We start from the raw sequence: 19,662 nt of genomic DNA on the forward strand, positions 1-19,662 counted from the left end.
GTTACTTTGACTACTGCAGAGTGGACTTTCCTTATTCAGCTAACAAAACTGAAGACCCACGTTCTCAAGTTAGGACAGACAAAACGAGAGTAGCTGAACTGATCAGGCTTGAAAGGTCCTTTTCTTCATTGGTAGAAGAGTTGACTTGAAAAGGGAATCTTCACAGATTTCAAGAAGCTCTTCAGAGTTTGATGAAGCTTGTAGACGTTCTGAAGACTTCATCCTCTGAATGTTGTAACTTCTGAAGTCCAACACCTTCTGAGCGCTTGTGAACTTCTGAATTCACATCCTCTGAGCTTCACTCAGAGCTTGTCTGAAGCTTATATCTGCGCACTTGAAATAAATTTTTAGTCCTTCCAATTGTTTATTAATACTTTGTTATCATCAAAACCTTTATAGATTTAGGGGCTAATATTTTTAAATCAATTTTGTTCCAACAAACAGAACCATGTTACAAGTGCCTAGATACACTTATAAACAATAACAAAAGTTGCAGGTTCAGTACTGTTCGCTAAGCGAAGCCGTAGCGAACAGGTAGCGAACTTATTCGCTAAGCGAAGCTCAGTTCGCTGTAGCGAACTACATCAGAGGATTACAGGTACACGGCGAACAGGTAGCGAACTTGTAGCGAACAGGTAGCGAACTTATTCGCTAAGCGAAGCTCAGTTCGCTGTAGCGAACTACATGATCACGGTCGTTTCGTGATCAAAATAATTTTAAAATAAGTAGTACAAGGTAGTGACCTTGGTCGTTTCGCAAGGACTCACGATCGGTTTAACAATATTAGAATGAATTTAAAGGTTGCAATTTGGGGTTTTTTTGTTTGTGGAAGCAATAACAGAGATTACGAATTTAATTAATATAAAAGCAATCAATCCATTGGTTTTAGGCAACTTTGTTTATCATCTATCATAGGTTCTTATGTGAATATTCATACAGTTTATGCTTCGGCTGATTATAGAACTAATTTAACAAGCGAAAATCAGTTTTATAACGAATTCGTTGATTAAGCACCAGCGTGTTCGACTAACTATGGCGATGATCAAGCGTCACCAATAACACAGTTAAAAATCATAACAATAATTCGGCAGCCCTATTTTGCAAGCGAAAATAATATAACAATTTCCTATTCAGATTAATTTGAACAAGCGTGAATTAATTTGAATAGTCTCAATGTTATGAACGTGAAACAAAATAATTAAGCATCAATTGCATCAACTCATACACAAAAGAGAGACAAGAAAATTGATATATGATAAGCATAAACATAACGATTTGCTATTAAAACCGAACCTCAAGATTCGAGAACAAAGTTCCTTACACCAATGGATCAATAGAAGTTTAGTTCTCCATGGAAGATGACGGCTGCTCTAGGGTTTGAATATTTTGTGAACAGTGAATGAATAACCCTAGCTGCCTTTTTTTCGGTTTAAATAATACATGGAACGGGCCTTAAAACAATTGGGCCGAAAAATATAAAGTTGTGCTGAATTAAATTCGTCTGGAACATAAACGCAATTATTTGACACACTTGCGCTCCGAACTGGGTTTTGGCCTCAACATGAAAGTCGTAGCTCTTGATCTCAGCTTTCCAACGCATCTTCCCGCGCCTCAATCCGATATTTGTAACTCCAGTTATGACCTGCGGACCGGAAGGGTGTCAAAGTGCTATTTATTCATAAATTAAGTGCGAAAATAAAATAGAGTTAGAAATAAACTTAAATATAAAAACACCTTAAAATAGTGAAAATAGTAAATTAAACCATAGGAATACACTAGTACAATAGTAGAAGAATGTGCATTAAAATGCACTGATCAAATTCCCCCACACTTGAACTTTTGCACTCCGAGCAAAACTCAAATGAAAAATTTAAAAACAAATCACAAGCAGTCAACATATTCCAGGTTTCAAACTTCAAACCTTGGGTCAAAATTCAAAGATTGGCACAATTCTTATCTATCAACTTTCAATAATAATCTTGCGTGTGTGTGTGTACTGTCTCCCACTGTCAACCAAAGTAATGTCAAGATCCCTCTCTGAAACTACCATTCTAGATGCTAAGTTGTCATTCTTTTCCTATAATTTTGGATTTAACCAGAATTTCAGACTAGGGGGGGCTATTTCTTTTCAAGAGATCAAAAGCTTTTCAACATCAACTCAGGGGCAACTACCTTCAAGCTTTATTATAGTTTATTATTATTTATTGTTTTTAAGCTTTAGGTACTACTCCACCTTTTCACCTGACGGGATCTTACTTGTAATAAGTCCAACCTGTTACTCAGAGTAGAGCATCCTACACAGCACTTGTTCCTCCAGTTTCGGGCACAGGAACTTGTTCCTCCAGTTTCGGGCACAGGAACTTATTATATTCATTAGTTTTAGCTCTTAAACAGTTTCCCTTTTTCTCAATTAATAGCAATGATCGGTCTATCTGTTACTCTAGCCTTTCCCCCACACTTAGTTCTAATCATACCTCCATTATATTCAAATTAGAGAACTTAGTCTAAAGAATAAATATTTCAGAGATTTATCTAGACATTACTAAGTTTGACAGTGTTCAAGCAGTTGTGCATTAAGTTGCAAAGACTATCATGTCAAGTATCAAAACAAAAAACTCCAAAAATTTCACTGACCCTACAGCTATCTGCCCTAGCCTTAGAACATGTGACTACTCATGATGATTTATTTTATTATTATTATTTTTTTTTTTTAAAAAACACAAAAATGTAAATGTAAATGTAAAATGTCCCTCCCCCACACTTAAACCAGACAGTGTCCGCAATGTAATCTAAACATAAAGTGAGAGTAAAGGAAGGAACACACCCGAGGGGCTAAGGTGTAGCGGCTGGTGCTGGTGCTTCTATGTCTGGTGGTTTTGGTGGAAGCCCTTCCACACTTTTATGGAGCAGCTTCAACCGCTGTCCTTTTGCTTTGAAAACCTTGCCAGTACCTGTACTTTTAATTTCTATAGCACCAGAAGGAAAAACATTAGTCACGACAAAGGGGCCAATCCACTTGGATCGAAACTTACCAACCATATCTTTCAGGCGAGACTTAAACAGCAAGACTTTTTGGCCAACAGAAAATTTCTTTTTGGAAATCATCTTATCATGGAAGTGCGTAGTCTTTTCTTTATCATGGGAGTGTTTGGTTGGGGCAGCCGGAATGTCAAGAACTTTAACCGTACAGACTGCCTCATTGACAACAACTTCACCTGTATGAATGTTATTATCCTGCAAATCAGATTCAATCTTAGCACAAACAGGGCAAAGGTTAGTGTTAGTAACTAAATCCATATAAAAAACAGAATGTTCTTCCACGGGATGTTTCATGGCATCAAAAATGTTAAACTTAGCGACAATGTCGCCAAACTCCATGGACATGGTTCCATCATAAACATCAACTTTTGTTCTTGCCGTTCTCATGAATGGTCGGCCTAGAATGATGGGTGCCCTGCTGGAATTAGTTTCTCCCTCCATGTCTAGAATGTAGAAATCTGCAGGAAGAATCAAGTCATTAACTTGCACCAGGACATCTTCTACCTTCCCAGCAGGGCGGGCATTGCTCCTGTTTGCTAATTGCACGATTAAACCTGTAGGCTGCAAAGGACCAAGATCAAGGTTATTATAAATAGAAGTAGGCATAACATTAATACCTGCTCCCAGATCAAGCATACAATTTTCAAACTTGTGATCCCCAATGGAACAGGGAATACCAAAAACTCCTGGATCATCACACTTTTCTGGCATGGTCTGACTAAGAACTGAGACATTAGCTGAGGAACCAGTTTTGGGCTGAATGAAAGCAGAAACATTTCGTCCCAAACTGACTCTCTCATTTCCCTTCAACTTCCTCTTGTGTGTGCACAAGTCTTTCAGGAATTTTGCATATTTAGGAATCTGTTTAATTGCATCAAGGAGAGGAATGTTAACCGCACATTTTCTGAATACATCTAAAATCTCCTTGTCTTCCTCAACTGTCTTCTTGATATTTTCCTGCACCCTTTGAGGAAAAGGAATTGGTGGCACATATACTCTTTCTTTTTCGGGTTCGGTCTCAGTTGTAACAGAAGGAGGTTCAGGAGCAGATGATGATGCAACAGTTTTCTTCTTCTCTCTGGAGCTGGTTCTGACACTCTTCCAGATCTCAAAGTAATTGCACTCACATTCACATTCGGATTCGGCACTGTTTGTGCAGGAAGGTTACCAGAGCCTTGGGCTTGTAGTTGGCCTATTGCATTGGCCATTTGTCCCATCTGCGTTGTCAGGTTCTGAATGCTAGCATCTGTTCGTTGTGCCAGTTGCTTGACAAGGTCTTCCAATGAAGAAGTGGCTGGTGGGGCAGCAGGGGCTGCAGCTTGTGACTGATTCCCATATTGGAGGTTTTGATGATTCCTCCAACTAGGGTGATATTTGTTGGTGGAGAGGTCAGGATTATTGTACCTGTTTTGATTGTAAAGGGCTGCTGCTGCATATGCTCGAGGAAGCTCGGTTATTGTTTCATCTTGTAGAATGGGGCATGTATCAGTCGGGTGCTCAGAAGAAGTACAAATACCACACACTTTTGCTGGTTGAGCTTTGCTAACTGCCAACTTTTTCACCAAGGAAGTAAGTTCATCAATTCTAGCATCAAACTTGGTTTCGAGCGCCTTGATGGAGGAAGAGGAAGACTGAATCTCATTTACACTTGCAAAATTATTTCTGGTTGTAAACTGTTGCGAGTTGAGTGACATGTTCTCGATCAAGGCCTTTGCAGCAGCTGGAGTTTTATCAACAAGTGCTCCACCACTTGCAGCATCCAAAATGTTTCGATCCATTGGTAGCAACCCTTCATAGAAATATTGGATGAGTAATTGCTCGGTGATCTGGTGTTGGGGACAACTAGAAACTAGCTGCTTGAATCTTTCCCAGTATTCTGCCAATGATTCGTTTCCCTGCCTAATGCCGCATATTTCTTTTCTGATTAACGCAGCTCTAGAAGCGGGAAAGTATCTCTCTAGAAAGACCTTCTTCAAATCATTCCAAGTTGTGATAGAATTCGGCTCAAGATAGTACAACCAATCTTTGGCAGCACCCTGGAGCGAGAATGGAAAGGCTCTAAGCTTGATATGATCCTCTGTTATACCTTCAGGCCTCAATGGTGTAGAACAAACTACCTAAAATTCCTTCAAATGCTTATGCGGATCCTCACCTGCAAGACCATGAAACTTGGGCAACAAATGTATCAAACCAGATTTCAATTCAAAAGGAATATCAACGTCAGTATATTGAATGCATAGACCATTGTAATTGACATCAGGAGCAGCAAGCTGCCTTAGTGTTCTTTGTTCAGCCATGTTATCAAAAGCAAGTTTAGAATCAAATAAAGTATGCAAAGAGAAACTATGTAAGAATCAGAATCAGACTCGTTAATGAAACAAATAGAAAGAAGAGATATGGTTAAAATAGATTCAAAAAATATAAAAACACGAAATTTAGTCTAATTAAGTAAAATAAGAATTTTGGAAATTAGTTTGGAATTTTCTGAAACTATAAAAACAGAAATAAATTAAAATAAAATAGTAAAACACGGAATTTGGACTTTTTAGGTTGCAGTCACCTATTTTGTACCAAAATAGGGGATTTTAAACTCTGATTTTTTTCTGATGAACAGGTACAGGAAAAACTCGATTTAGAAAAGATTTTCCAGAAAACTGTTTTTTTACGAAAACTGATTATTAGGGCACGTAAAATCCAGAAAACACGAGAAAGCAAAGGCTAGAACGCAACCACACAGAAACTGAGTCTAATATTAGCTAAAATCAATTGAGAGTCCCCGGCAACGGCGCCAATTTGATCACGGTCGTTTCGTGATCAAAATAATTTTAAAATAAGTAGTACAAGGTAGTGACCTTGGTCGTTTCGCAAGGACTCACGATCGGTTTAACAATATTAGAATGAATTTAAAGGTTGCAATTTGGGGTTTTTTTGTTTGTGGAAGCAATAACAGAGATTACGAATTTAATTAATATAAAAGCAATCAATCCATTGGTTTTAGGCAACTTTGTTTATCATCTATCATAGGTTCTTATGTGAATATTCATACAGTTTATGCTTCGGCTGATTATAGAACTAATTTAACAAGCGAAAATCAGTTTTATAACGAATTCGTTGATTAAGCACCAGCGTGTTCGACTAACTATGGCGATGATCAAGCGTCACCAATAACACAGTTAAAAATCATAACAATAATTCGGCAGCCCTATTTTGCAAGCGAAAATAATATAACAATTTCCTATTCAGATTAATTTGAACAAGCGTGAATTAATTTGAATAGTCTCAATGTTATGAACGTGAAACAAAATAATTAAGCATCAATTGCATCAACTCATACACAAAAGAGAGACAAGAAAATTGATATATGATAAGCATAAACATAACGATTTGCTATTAAAACCGAACCTCAAGATTCGAGAACAAAGTTCCTTACACCAATGGATCAATAGAAGTTTAGTTCTCCATGGAAGATGACGGCTGCTCTAGGGTTTGAATATTTCGTGAACAGTGAATGAATAACCCTAGCTGCCTTTTTTTCGGTTTAAATAATACATGGAACGGGCCTTAAAACAATTGGGCCGAAAAATATAAAGTTGTGCTGAATTAAATTCGTCTGGAACATAAACGCAATTATTTGACACACTTGCGCTCCGAACTGGGTTTTGGCCTCAACATGAAAGTCGTAGCTCTTGATCTCAGCTTTCCAACGCATCTTCCCGCGCCTCAATCCGATATTTGTAACTCCAGTTATGACCTGCGGACCGGAAGGGTGTCAAAGTGCTATTTATTCATAAATTAAGTGCGAAAATAAAATAGAGTTAGAAATAAACTTAAATATAAAAACACCTTAAAATAGTGAAAATAGTAAATTAAACCATAGGAATACACTAGTACAATAGTAGAAGAATGTGCATTAAAATGCACTGATCACTACACCAGAAAAAAATATCTGTTCTTGAGTTTCTAAGGCGGTTTAACACTCAAATCCATCCAAAATACATTATAACATGTTATAAATGCATAACAAGTGATCAATCATGTATATACCATACATATATACATGTATTAACATTCACAAACACCAAAACACATCACACATACAAAATCATGCCAATTTCTTGCAAAATAAGCAAAGTTGCATAAACATGCAAAACCATCATCAAACATATACATATTCCCTCCTAGATGTTCATTAAGCATACTAAGATGAAAAGACATGTTTATGATAAAGAAACTTCACCCAAAACCCCAAAGAAATTGGATGAGAGAGTTTAGGAATGGAGGCTAGACACCTCCCCTCTCTTGGATCACCCAAGCTTATGCTTAACCACTCTCACCTTGGATTGAATGACGATTCTTGGCCTCTAAATCTCTTCTCCTTGCTCGTGTTCTTCTAGCCAAAACCCTAGCTTAGCTTGTTCTTGCTTCTAAGCTTACAACTTCTAACTTCTCATGAAAATGAATTGTGAGACTATTCATTGGTTTGACTTGGTACTTATACCACTCTCTATTGGTCATGAACCAAGCCCAATGGCTTAGGCCCATAAGGTTCTCACACGCCCCAAATCCCACTAACACGACAAAGGTTTCGCTCACAAACTTGTGTTCGCGATAAATAATTATACGTCGCGTAAATAAATATTTAACACTAACCCAAAATATATACAAATATATAAAATATCGATTTACTAAAAATTGGGTCGTTACAGCTACCACATTGTCAGTTCCTTTATTGTCTAGGATCTCTAGGTCAAATTCTTGTAAAAGTAGAATCCATCTTAAAAGCCTAGGTTTAGCGTCCTTCTTACTTAATGGGTACCTAATAGCGGCATGGTCAGTATAGATAATTATTTTGGATCCTATTAGGTAAGACCGAAACTTATCCACAGCGAATACGATAGCTAGGAGCTCTTTTTCAATGGTGGCATAGTTCATCAGCGCAGAATCTAAGGTTCTACTTGCGTAATAGATTGCATGAAGTTTCTTATCTTTTCTTTGTCCTAAAACTGCGCCTATGGCGTAATCGCTAGTGTCACACATGATTTCAAAGGATAAGCTCCAATCAGGTGGCTTGATAATTAGTGCGGATATAAGAGCTGTTTTTAATTTCTCGAACGCTTTTAACCATTCATCGTCAAAAAGAAATTCAGCATCTTTCATTAATAAGCCAGTCAGAGGCTTGGTGATTTTAGAGAAATCTTTAATAAATCGTCGGTAGAAACCGGCGTGTCCTAAAAAACTAGGTACTTCTCTTACTATTTTTGGGGATTGAAGGTTTTCTATGACTTGAATTTTAGCTTTATCTACTTCAATCCCCTTATTATAAACTACGTGTCCAAGAACAATTCCTTGTCGGACGATGAAATGTCACTTTTCCCAATTAAGCACAAGATTAACCTTTACACATCTTTCAAGTACCTTTTCTAGGTTCGACAGACATTCTTCAAAGCTTTGCCCACAAACAGAGATATCATACATAAAGACTTCCATGATGTCATTTATAAAATCTGCGAAAATTGTCATCATGCATCTTTGGAAAGTTGCGGGAGCATTGCATAGTCCAAATTGCATTCACCGATAAGCAAAAGTTCCATAGGGACAGGTGAAGGTGGTTTTCTCTTGGTCATCAGGATGAATTGGGATTTGGAAAAATGAATGATTAGCCAGTCGTTCGAGCATTTGATCAATAAAGGGTAAAGGAAAATGGTTTTTTCGAGTGGCTTTGTTTAGTTTCCTATAATCTATGCACAATCTATGGCCAGTTACAACTCTTTGTGCTATAGATTCTCCTTTTGCATTAGTTACAACTGTAACTCCTCCCTTTTTGGGCACGACATGTACTGGGTTGACCCATTTATTGTCTGATATAGGGTATATGAATCTTGTTTCTAGAAGTTTTTGCACTTCTTTCTTAACTACCTCACTTAGAACAAGATTGATCCTTCTTTGGGGTTCTCTAGAAGTTTTACAGTCTTCCTCTAGCATAATGCGATGCATACATATATAAGGACTTATCCCTTTTAAGTCAGTGATGTTATACCCTAAGGCAATGGGGTATTTTCTTAGGATGTTTAGTAGCTTTTCAGTTTCTGACTTCTCTAAGTCTGTGCTGACTATTACTGGTCGTTCGAGGTCTTTATCTAGGAATTCATACCTTAAATTGTCGGGTAGGGTTTTGAGTTCCATAGTTGGTTTGACAGGGCGAGGTGTAGGGTCTTGTGTAATTTCTAGACATTTAGCTAGGTTGTTGTCGCCATTTTCATGAGTTGGTGGAGTGGAAGTTTTTAGAATTTCAGAATATTTAGTTTGATCCCTCTCCATCTTTTTCTTATTAGTTACAATTTCTTTAAGAAACTTAGCGTATGAAGGCATTTGGGTAATAGCTTCTGTAAAAGGTATTGTGATGTTCAATTTTTTCAGAAGTTCTACAAATTTCTTAAATTGTCCTTCGCTTTTGGATTTCTCAAATCTTTGAGGATACGGGATGAGTGGTTTATAAGGTGGCAGAGGTACATAAGGTCTTTTCTTTTCTAAGGTTTCTTCGCCACTATCTTCCTTCTCTTCTCTATTTGGCTCACTCTCCTTCTCGATGGTTTTTTCAAAATCTTGGTGCATGGTTGGAATATCGGTTTCTGGATTAGTTTGTCCGTCTACTTGTTTTCCACTTTGCAATATGATAGCATTGGCTTGTCCTTTGGGATTCTGCTGTGGTTGTCCATGAAACGTGCCTGCAGGTGCAGAAGTAGATGCTTGTTGTTAGGCCGCTTGTGAGATTTTTGTTTCTAACATTCTATTGTGTGTGGCTAAGACATCTAATTTGCTTGATAATTGCCTAATTTGCTCACTAGTTTGTATGTTTTGATTTTGGACTTCCTTGTTGGTTTGAGTTTGAGCAGCTATGAAGTTTTCCATCATTATTTCAAGGTTAGATTTCCTAGGAGCATTTTGAGCAGGGTAGGCAGGTCTTTGGAATCCTAGTGGTGCAGGAGAAGGTTCTTGGCTAGGTGCATATAAAGCTATTGCTTTTGTACGAAAGGTACGGATGGTTCTCCGAACCTTAGTTGTAAGGGTTTCCTTGAGTGTAGTTCACTTGGTCTTGGGAAACTCCTGTCAAAACTTGACATTTAGCGATAGCGTGTCCTTGAGCTCCGCACATTTCATAGTTTTGAGTTGTTGCAGCCATGGTGGTTGTGGGTACGGTGGTTAGACTTTCGATCTTTTGAGATAGGGCATCTATTTTGGCATTGACGTGGTCTATGCTGCTAATTTTGTACATACCGCCTTTCGTTTGAGGTTTTTCTTCAGGTGTTCTTTCGCTTCCCCACTGGTAGTGGTTTTGATCCATACTTTCGATAAGCTGATAGGCTTCACTGAAGGCTTTATCCATAAGTGCGCAGCTGCGGCATCTATGGTCATTCTTGTGTTATACAAGAGACCATTGTAAAAGGTGTGGATAATTAACCATTCTTTGAGTCCATGATGCGGGCATAGCCTAATCATGTCTTTGTATCTTTCTCATGCTTCAAAAAGAGACTCGTTGCCTTTTTGTTTAAATCCATTAATTTGGGCTCTTAACATAGCAGTTTTGCTAGGTGGGAAGTATCTTGCTAAAAAGATTTTCTTCAACTCATCTCATCCCATGTGGTGACAGAGTTGGAAAGTAAGGACTGGAGCCAGGCTCTAGCTCTAGCTCTATCTCTTAACGAGAACGGGAATAAACGATGTCTTATAGCTTCGGGACTGACACCATTTGCTTTTACTGTATCAGCATATTGCAAGAATATGGACAAGTGTAGATTAGGGTCGTCCGTGGGATTTCCGGAGAATTGGTTTTGTTGTACTGCTGACAACAATGAAGGTTTAAGCTCGAAATTGTTTCCTTCAATAGTGGGGGCAGCGATGCTATTATGAGGTTCTTCTTGCGAAGGAATATCGTAGGACCTTAGTGGACGGTTTCGTGGTCCTTCAGCCATTTCTATATCTGGGTTTTCAACTATTTCAGAAAGAAGAGTTTCTATTTGGTTTTCTAGGTTCCTGCGTCTTAAGCTTAGAAGACGCTCAAGTTCGCTAACTGGTTGCTCCAATCTTTCGCCTCTAGAGCGAGTACTTGGCATGCAACAGACGAATTAATTAGGAAAAATAAAAATTTCCTTAGTCTTTATTGCGTAACACTAGAGTTATGATATCAACTAAATTGGTCCCCGACAACGGCGCCAAAATCTTGATCACGATTTTAAGTGCGTGACTGCAAGTATACCGTCTTGTCGCATAGTTTTAAAAGATTATCGTCAAATGACCAATAGTCGACCTACCGTTATCTAATGTTACTTTGTAAATCTAAGGCTATAATTTAAATAGGGGTTTTTATGAAACTAATTTTTTTTTTGGTTTTTTATATTAATAAGAAGCTCTATAAAGACTTATCCTTGAATTGGTTCTAACTAGGCATGGTAATGGGGCGGGGCGGGGATGGGTTTTGCCCTCCCCAAACCCAAACCCATAAAGTTCGGGTTTCCCCAAACCCATCCCAAATTCGAGCGGGGATAAAAATGATAACCCCAAACCCATACCCAATGGGGATCGGGTATCCCCATCGGGTTTCGGGTATCCCCATTACGCCTCTTTCCACATGAATTTAGATAATATTTTAGTATTTTTTTATTAAAAAAAATTTAAATGTCCAAAATTATTTTCTCAACAATATTTTTTTAAATAAAAAAAAATAGAGAAAATGGTTTGTTTAATACTCAAATTAAAATAAAAAATAAATATATGAACGTAATTTAAGAGATTGTTTAAGCGTTTCTAATTTAAAAGAGGTGAAATCTAATTTTTAGTATAAGCGAGGCGGGTTCGGGGACGGGTTCAAGGTGGGTATCAATGTACTCATTACCCGCCCCGAACCCATCTTTTGAAATCGGGAAAAACCCAAACCCGAACCCAAACCCAGTCAACTCGAGTTTTCCCTATCAAAGCGGATATGGTTTGGGTGGGTACCTATTGTTATGCCTAGATCTAACAAAACATACACGGACTTTATTATAAGAAGCTCTAAAGAATTAAAAGTTGTTGAAGTAATAAGTTTATGTAAAATATTTGTTAGTTTTATATATTTATTTTTATATAACTATTATTAATATTAACAAAGAATTGTATGCAAAGTGTCTTATCATTATGGACAAAATGAGTATATTGCAAATAAGAGAGACACAATATCTCACTCAAAACCTTATATGGTATTTATTAGACTTCTATTTCATACTTAATTATCGTACAAACAACCTCAACCCAAAACAAAAAGGACAAGTAGAACACTCTTTTTGCACCTAATTAAGGCTCCAAACACCGGCCACCTACTAATGAATACAATTAAAGGATTTAATACACCACTCATAAAATTATAGCTAAGAACACATCGATTGATACTTGAAAACGTGGTAAATAGAAGAAGCCGCCAAAAACATAAGAGAAGACAAGAAACTTTGGAACACATTTTAAATTAATTAATTATAGTGTTAAAAAAACATTAATATTAGTATATTAGTATATTAATCCTAAGCGTGAATCTTTGTTTCCCATTATCTTTGCCAATTTTATAAAACATATACGTAACTTTGTTTGTTTCTAACTCTACATATGCAACAAATCCTAAATATAATATGTAGTGATTGCTTCCTCTATCATTTACAATCAGCCCCCTCGTGGGGGTCTACTCACCACATCGTGTTATTTTGTTTCATTGCACACTACACAATTAATAAAAAGTCATAATAATAGACTCTTTCTTGGTCAATTTAAATATACTCCTATGGATTTAATTTGTTAAATTTGACTGTTCAAAGCCCTCCAAATTGGATGGTTTACCATTATCCATTTATCCTTACAAATTAGAGTTCACACTATATATTATGTAAGAGTGATGCATGGTGGGGTGGCTAACAAGGAGAGCCGGTTACCTTGCAATTAGGGATTCTTCGCATTCATGCAGTCAGGATATTGATGACCGTATCGTCTAAATTCAAATTCGGTCGTTTGAATTATAAAAAGAATGTAAAAGTTGAATCTACAATTTTCGTGTACTGCTTGATAAAGATATGGTAGTTGTTGATGTGTCACACAATTATAGAATGAAGCAACGTTTTGCATCGGCCAAATGCCCACCCTATAGGGTTAAAAATCGACGCTAACAATCACTTAGCATTGGGGTCAATGGGGTCAAGGCTAAATAGTAGTGTAGGTCAATAACTGTCTAACTAGATTAGACAGTTATTGACTTTGTTCTCCATATATTACATGTAATGTTCCTATCAACTAAATTATGCGTGCTCACGAGGACTCATATATATTCTATCTTCTTCTTTTTTTGGGTTATTATGATATCGGTACAAAATTTACACCACTGTTAGCGATGACTAATCTCCGTGAGGGAACAAGTGGGCACTCAAGGTGGGTTCTCCCCTCCTAACCGAATTTTCTTACACGCATGAGTCAAGAATCAATCCTACTTAAAGGGACCAAAATCCTTACCACTTTGATCAATTCATTGTTGGTACTATATTATATCTTTATTACGTGGGTTTTGGATTTTGATCAATATTTCATAATTAACTAAGAATCTGTAGTGGCTAAGGAGGAGGTTGAAATGGGTGTGCCACACGTGTATGGTATATGCTTTGTGGACACATGTATATATAGTGCATTTGGGGGCGATGTGGGGGACCATTATTTAGCAATTTTGAGTTTGTAACGTTTCATTTAAGATTTTGAGTCATGGTAGTTATGATTCAAAAGTTTTTTTTTAAGCAAATTCAAAAGTTAAAAGTTGGTCGTGAACTAGATAATAAATAAATAAATAATATTGGATATGTTTTCACAAAGCAGAGTTGAAGATATTAAAACCCTAGAATATATCAGAATATATAGCCAGGTACATTGTTTTTGTTGGATTCGTTTGTTGGATCAAAGATTGAAAAACTTGTTAAATAATTGGATAAACGTTCCATTATTTGGTTCTAATGTGGAAAATTTGACCGCAAGTAACTATCGATGGGATATATTACTTGATCCGATGCATGGCCAGCTCACTAAAGCCCCACTCATAACTCATTCTAATTACTATAGATGAAAGAGACTACTCAAAACATAATTTAGTCAAAAAATAAATAAATAAATGTTAATTATCATTTTAGAGTACTAGTTAAGAAATTAATTAATATACCAACAATGAATTAATAGTCTAAGTAGCTTAGTAAGAGTTTTTTTTTTACAATTAGCTGATATCGAACTCATAATCTATAGTGTACTACCTAAATCTCTCACCACTAAAGCAAACCTAGTTGCTAGCTTAGTAAGAGTCTTTATTTCTTTAAGCATGTGGTCGTGGTCAGGAGTTCGATTTCTGGATAATGCGTATGGAAAAAAATCTGTTGGAAGGGGAGAATCCACCTTGTGTGCCCCACAGATTCCTCGACGGAGATTAGTCATCGCTAACGGCGATGGAAGCTTCGTATGAATATCATGGTAACCCAAAAAAATATAGTAAAAGAGTCTTAAAATTTGTATAGTTTACTTTTAAAAATATAAAATATATTTTTCAATGTAAAATTCAACTAGTATGGATAACCATACCGTGTGAACTCTATTACACTTTGAGCACTTTAATTTTTACATGTCTACCTTAGCTGGATTATCCGGACCACACTGAGCCCATCCTTCAGCATATCTAGCTCAACTCGATCATCCAGATCATGTTGAGCTCCTCCTTGGTACGACTATGCAAACTCGCCTTGTGGTCCTCCCCAAAGGAGTGTTCCATGGCCTGCCACATGTCCTATACAGACATAATGACATGAGCAGCGAGTGATGTAAGCTGCACGTATTTCGCCTTGTGTCATGTATGTGCGAGTCGAGCATAGGTCTTATAAGCTTAACTTATTGGGCTTCGACATTCAAAAGAGCTCATTAGGTCAAGAAAGAATGAGCTATAAAAGAAGACATTTATGAATCAAAGGTAGAGCCATTCTAGGGTAAAATAGTGTAATGTAACGGTTTTTAAGTACTCTAGAACTCACTAGGACAGTTCACCCTTCGTATCAATCGTGTGTTTACATATATGAACAAAAACTTATTTTTTTGATTTACTTAACTAGCGACTCAGAACATCTTCAATGGTAGAATTTTAAGATGTCCACTTTATGATTTTATCGGGGTTCATATATGTGTGTCAAACTCAATTTTATGATACTCTTATAATTTTCACTCTAATAAGTGATTTCATCCCTAAAATTGCTTAATTCACAAATATCAATTCTCTCTCTTCCATATATATTTCATATTCTCTTTCATTTTTACACTTTCAAATGAATGAAATTAATATTTTAATTCTATGGAACTAGTTGTGAAGTACCTTAATTAAATAACTTTGACTAAATCTATGGAACGCAAAATCTTATGACTTGTCAAGTGAATATTTTATTACTCTCTCCGTCCCAATTTGATTGACACAGTTGACTGTTTCATGCATGCCGATGCATAACTTTGACGATTAATATTTTTAATTGTATAATAGTAAAAATTATAAAAATTTGATATTTTGAAAATGTTCATCGAGACGAATCAAACAACATCTTATATAATATTTATTTTTGTTTATTAGTAAAAAATAAGGTCAAAACAACATATGTAAATAGTGCACAACAGTCAACTGTGTCAATCAAATTAGGACGGAGGGAGTATTGTATTAAGAAATTTTTGTTGTACTCTTAAGGATCGGACACTTAGTTAACTCCTAATATAAAGTGGTGGAATTTTTGGCTAGCTTCGATTTTCCACACATTGCACGAGACATTGCTACTACACGTTACTTGAAATATAGGTGAACAATGTGTTAAATAAATTGCATATTAATTTGGATATTCTTATTTTTAAAACTTTAAACATATTCTTTCAATTTTTTGAAAGTTATAGTCTATGACCATGACGAAAGAAATGAAAATGATAATGACGAAATAGATATGTAACAATTGTAGTTAGTGGTAAGAGTAAGCTGAAAATGATGTGAGACTTGAAATTGATGCTGAGAAATATGACTCACATTTGGAAAAGACAAGTCACTAATTAGTGAATTAGTCTAGATTCAATGAAACCAAGGAATTAAGTCTACTTTCATAAAAACGACAGGTCTTCAATTTTAATAGTATTTTTCTATTTTTATTCGAGATTACTCGAAAAAAAAATACTTATAGTGTCTCATATTGTATATTTACGTATCAATTTAGACTTCCACTTAGAATTTATTTGGATTTATGGAAAGTGGTGGAATGGAATGAAATGGAGTGGGATAAAGTTAGATTCCATTGTTTGTTTTTGTAAAAAATGAATGAAATGGAATAAAATAGAGTGTGATGGAATCCATTTCATCGAATACCATTAATTTTTTCAATTTTTTATTCCACCCAATTTGGGATGTATCCAATGAAATGAAATATATTAATAATATAATTATAATTTTTGGCCCCTCCATTTTTACGTTTATAATAATTTTGTCTCAACTCATGTGTTTTGCCAAAAAAATTGCGAGTTTTGTGTAAAAAATGTGAATTTTAGTCTCAAAATAGATATTTTGTTAATAAATTCAATATTGGGGTAATAAGACACGCTTTTTAGAAAAAAAATACTTAACTTTAGGGGGGAAACATCCGCTCAGATCAAACTTACAACAAATTTATAATAGATCCCAAAATGTTGGATTAATAAAGAGGAACCATTTGCATAAGTTTAATAAAATGAAAGGGATTAAAAGTGAAATTGAACTAATAGTATAACAACATACTAGTATAAAAAAAATTAGGAAAAGTTTAGGGGGGACCGTGGCCTCTGCTAGTCCCCTTCTAGCTCTGTCTCTGGCTATACTGGGTGGTTGTGGTTAGGCATGGCAATGGGGCGGGGCGGGGACGAGTTTTGCCTCCCCAAACCCATCCCAAATTCTAGCGGGGATAAAAATGATAACCTCAAACTCATCCCAAACGGGGATCGGGTATCCCCATCGGGTTTCGGGTATCCCCATTACGCCTCTTTCCACATGAATTTAGATTGTATTTTAGTATTTCTTTATTAAAAAAAAAAAAGTTAAATGTCCAAAATTATTTTCTCTCAACAATATTTTTTTAAATAAAGAAAAAAAATAGAGAAAATGGTTTGTTTAATACTCAAATTAAAAATAAAAAATAAATATATGAATGTAATTTAAGAGATTGTTTAAACGTTACTAATTTAAAAGAGATGGAATCTAATTTTTAGTATAAGCGGGGCGGGTTCGGGAACGGATTCGAGGTGGATATCAATGTACCCATTACCCGCCTCAAACCCATCTTTTGAAATCGGCGAAAACCCAAACCCGAACCCAAATCCAGTCAACTCGGGTTTTTCCCGTCAAAGCAGGTATGGTTTAGGCGGATACCCGCAGGTATGAGTTTTATTGTTATGCCTGGTTGTGGTTGTGTTGTGAGATGTATATGTCATCAGTACGTTTTATAATTTTGGCTTATGGTTGAGCTGAAATTGTGTTTTTTTTTTTTGTAATATATGGTTGAGCTGCAATTGTGAACCCACGGTAATTAATAATGTATAGGTGAATAATATAAACAAATTGGAAAACAATGGAGTATATCATATAAAATAAATCTCAATAGATTCATAGTTTAGTATTTTTAAATAAGGATAAAATTGGAAAAAATATATATTATACTGTATTTCATTCCGTTTATTTCCAAACAATGGAGTGGTAATTTTGTTTAATTCCACCATAAATATCCATACAATGGAGTGGTAATTGTTCCATTCCACAGCCGCCGCTCCCCCTCTCTTCTAACCCTATTTTGCTTTTCTTCTTCATCATCCACCAAGGAGGGGTGGTTTTTGGGTCAATTTTTGACCCAAAATCACCCCTCTAAGTTGTTTTTTTATTTTCTTTCCATTTAAATAAGTGATTTCACATAAATTAAGTTTTTTAGTTTTGTTTTTCTTGTTTTGTGATTTCGTCGTCTGAGTGCGGCGCTTTGTTGGTGGTCGTCATTGTTACGGCGTTTGTTTGTCCGTCTTGTTGCGGTGTTCGTTTGGTTCATTTTGAAAGGTAGATTTCAATCAATTGCAGATTCGATCAATGATTTGGGCATCATCGTTGCAGATCCGGAAGCATGGACATTCTGGTGACTTTTATCATATTATATTATTTGTAGGCATATTGCAATTGCCGTTGTATGCTATTAACATGGATGCTGTGAGATTGTTTGCAGTTTCATCCTTTTTGTTTTTAGCTATGTTGAATTTGTATTTGCATGTGATGTACTGTATCAATTATTGGAATGAATGAATATCCTTATTTTGAGTCAAAAAAAAAAAAATATTGTGTTCCATTCCACTCAATTCTGTTCCATTCCACTCTATTTCATTCAATTACATACCATCAATCCAAATATAACCTTAAAGACTTGTTAACGTGTATACTAAAATTAAATGCACAATTTTTTAACAAATATTTTTATATTAAATTTTTATCATTAGTCTTATTAATATTCTAAAAATGTTTGTTAAAAACTAAGAATATTAATAAGAATTAATATTCTTAGTTAACGTGTATACTAAGAATTAAGTAATTGTTGCAAACCCTTTTTTTATTTACTAATTTGCAAACCCTTATTAACTTGAATGGATGATTGCTATGGTAGATGAAAGTCTATAATGTTAATTTCGGTTTAAATTCTCACATGTGATGGTCGAGCCATTTCGTCTATATGGGCATTGCTTAAGTAGTGTTTTGTTGTTATGCGTGTTATGAACTCTTGAAATTCTGTCTGATACACCTCGTGCTCGTGCTATAATCAGGACTAGTGTTATTATTAATAAAGTCCATTTTTGCTTGTTAGGTTCGAACCCCGATCATGACATTCGACACTAGTAATTTCAACATTTTTGTCAGTTGAACCAGGATTTGTAGACATGCGAATGTGACAGTAATGTAGTGTGATAGAGTGCTGACATACATTATGTTATATGACAAATAAATGTGTAAATTTTCAGCTTGTTAATTAAATTGATTTTAAAAGAGAATACTTTCTTATTGTTTTTGGAAACGGAATTTGTAAAATGTTATGTTACATGACAAAAAAATGTGTAAATTTTTCTTGTTAATTTTAATTAAATTGATTTTAAAAGAGAATACTTCCTTATTGTTTTTGGAATTTCGTCCCCCACATATATTGGCAAATAAGGTAGCTATTCTTTTTTTCTTAGCACATCAATTTAATCTTTCTTTTGAGCTTAATCAACTTTCCTCATCATAATGAACCCCATGTGTGCATGTTGTCGACATCTTTTCATCAACCTTTCTAACAAAAACTTTATGACATTGATCCAAATATACAATAATGCATGGTGAAATATAGCCTTTTGGTCTATATATGCTATGAAAAGACACAGCAAATTGCACGGGGGATGGACCTATATGTTTGGGACCAAAGCTAAATATTAAGTACTATATTTATGATCTAAATAATTCACTTTAATCAATTGCATAATTGGAAACATAGAACCTAGTAGCTTTAGAGTCTTATCATCAACATTACAATT

General features: G+C 35.6%; 2 protein-coding genes and 1 non-coding gene across 3 annotated transcripts; 1 reads left to right on the plus strand and 2 right to left on the minus strand.

Moving 5' to 3' along the window:
* Positions 1 to 2,912: 2,912 nt before the first annotated feature.
* LOC123886283 lies at positions 2,913 to 8,196 on the minus strand. The gene is made up of 5 exons (XM_045935616.1): positions 7,856 to 8,196; positions 5,192 to 5,382; positions 4,188 to 5,125; positions 3,037 to 4,137; positions 2,913 to 2,966 (listed from the first exon to the last, which is right to left on the minus strand). The coding sequence occupies exons 1-5, from the start codon at positions 8,194 to 8,196 to the stop codon at positions 2,913 to 2,915; spliced, it is 2,625 nt and encodes an 874-aa protein (XP_045791572.1).
* Positions 8,197 to 8,607: 411 nt separating this feature from the next.
* Positions 8,608 to 10,423, minus strand: LOC123886284. The gene is made up of 2 exons (XM_045935617.1): positions 10,315 to 10,423; positions 8,608 to 9,764 (listed from the first exon to the last, which is right to left on the minus strand). The coding sequence occupies exons 1-2, from the start codon at positions 10,421 to 10,423 to the stop codon at positions 8,608 to 8,610; spliced, it is 1,266 nt and encodes a 421-aa protein (XP_045791573.1).
* An 84-nt stretch (positions 10,424 to 10,507) lies between these two features.
* Positions 10,508 to 10,614, plus strand: LOC123887778. The gene has a single exon (XR_006801775.1). It is a non-coding gene; the product is annotated as a small nucleolar RNA R71 (small nucleolar RNA).
* Positions 10,615 to 19,662: the final 9,048 nt, after the last annotated feature.

The sequence above is a fragment of the Trifolium pratense genome, linkage group LG5 (genome assembly GCF_020283565.1).
Source record: "Trifolium pratense cultivar HEN17-A07 linkage group LG5, ARS_RC_1.1, whole genome shotgun sequence".
Taxonomy (NCBI): domain Eukaryota; kingdom Viridiplantae; phylum Streptophyta; class Magnoliopsida; order Fabales; family Fabaceae; genus Trifolium; species Trifolium pratense.

Coding starts and splice junctions, on each gene's coding strand:
- LOC123886283 (XM_045935616.1), bottom strand. CDS start 8,196: ATGAAAGATGCTGAATTTCTTTTTGACGATGAATGGTTAAAAGCGTTC. Junction 5,126..5,191: donor CAAGTTTCATGGTCTTGCAG/GTGAGGATCCGC, acceptor TGAGGCCTGAAG/GTATAACAGAGGATCATATC. Junction 4,138..4,187: donor GTAACCTTCCTGCACAAACA/GTGCCGAATCCG, acceptor GAGATCTGGAAG/AGTGTCAGAACCAGCTCCAG.
- LOC123886284 (XM_045935617.1), bottom strand. CDS start 10,423: ATGGATAAAGCCTTCAGTGAAGCCTATCAGCTTATCGAAAGTATGGAT. Junction 9,765..10,314: donor AAAACCTCAAACGAAAGGCG/GTATGTACAAAA, acceptor CTGCACCTGCAG/GCACGTTTCATGGACAACCA.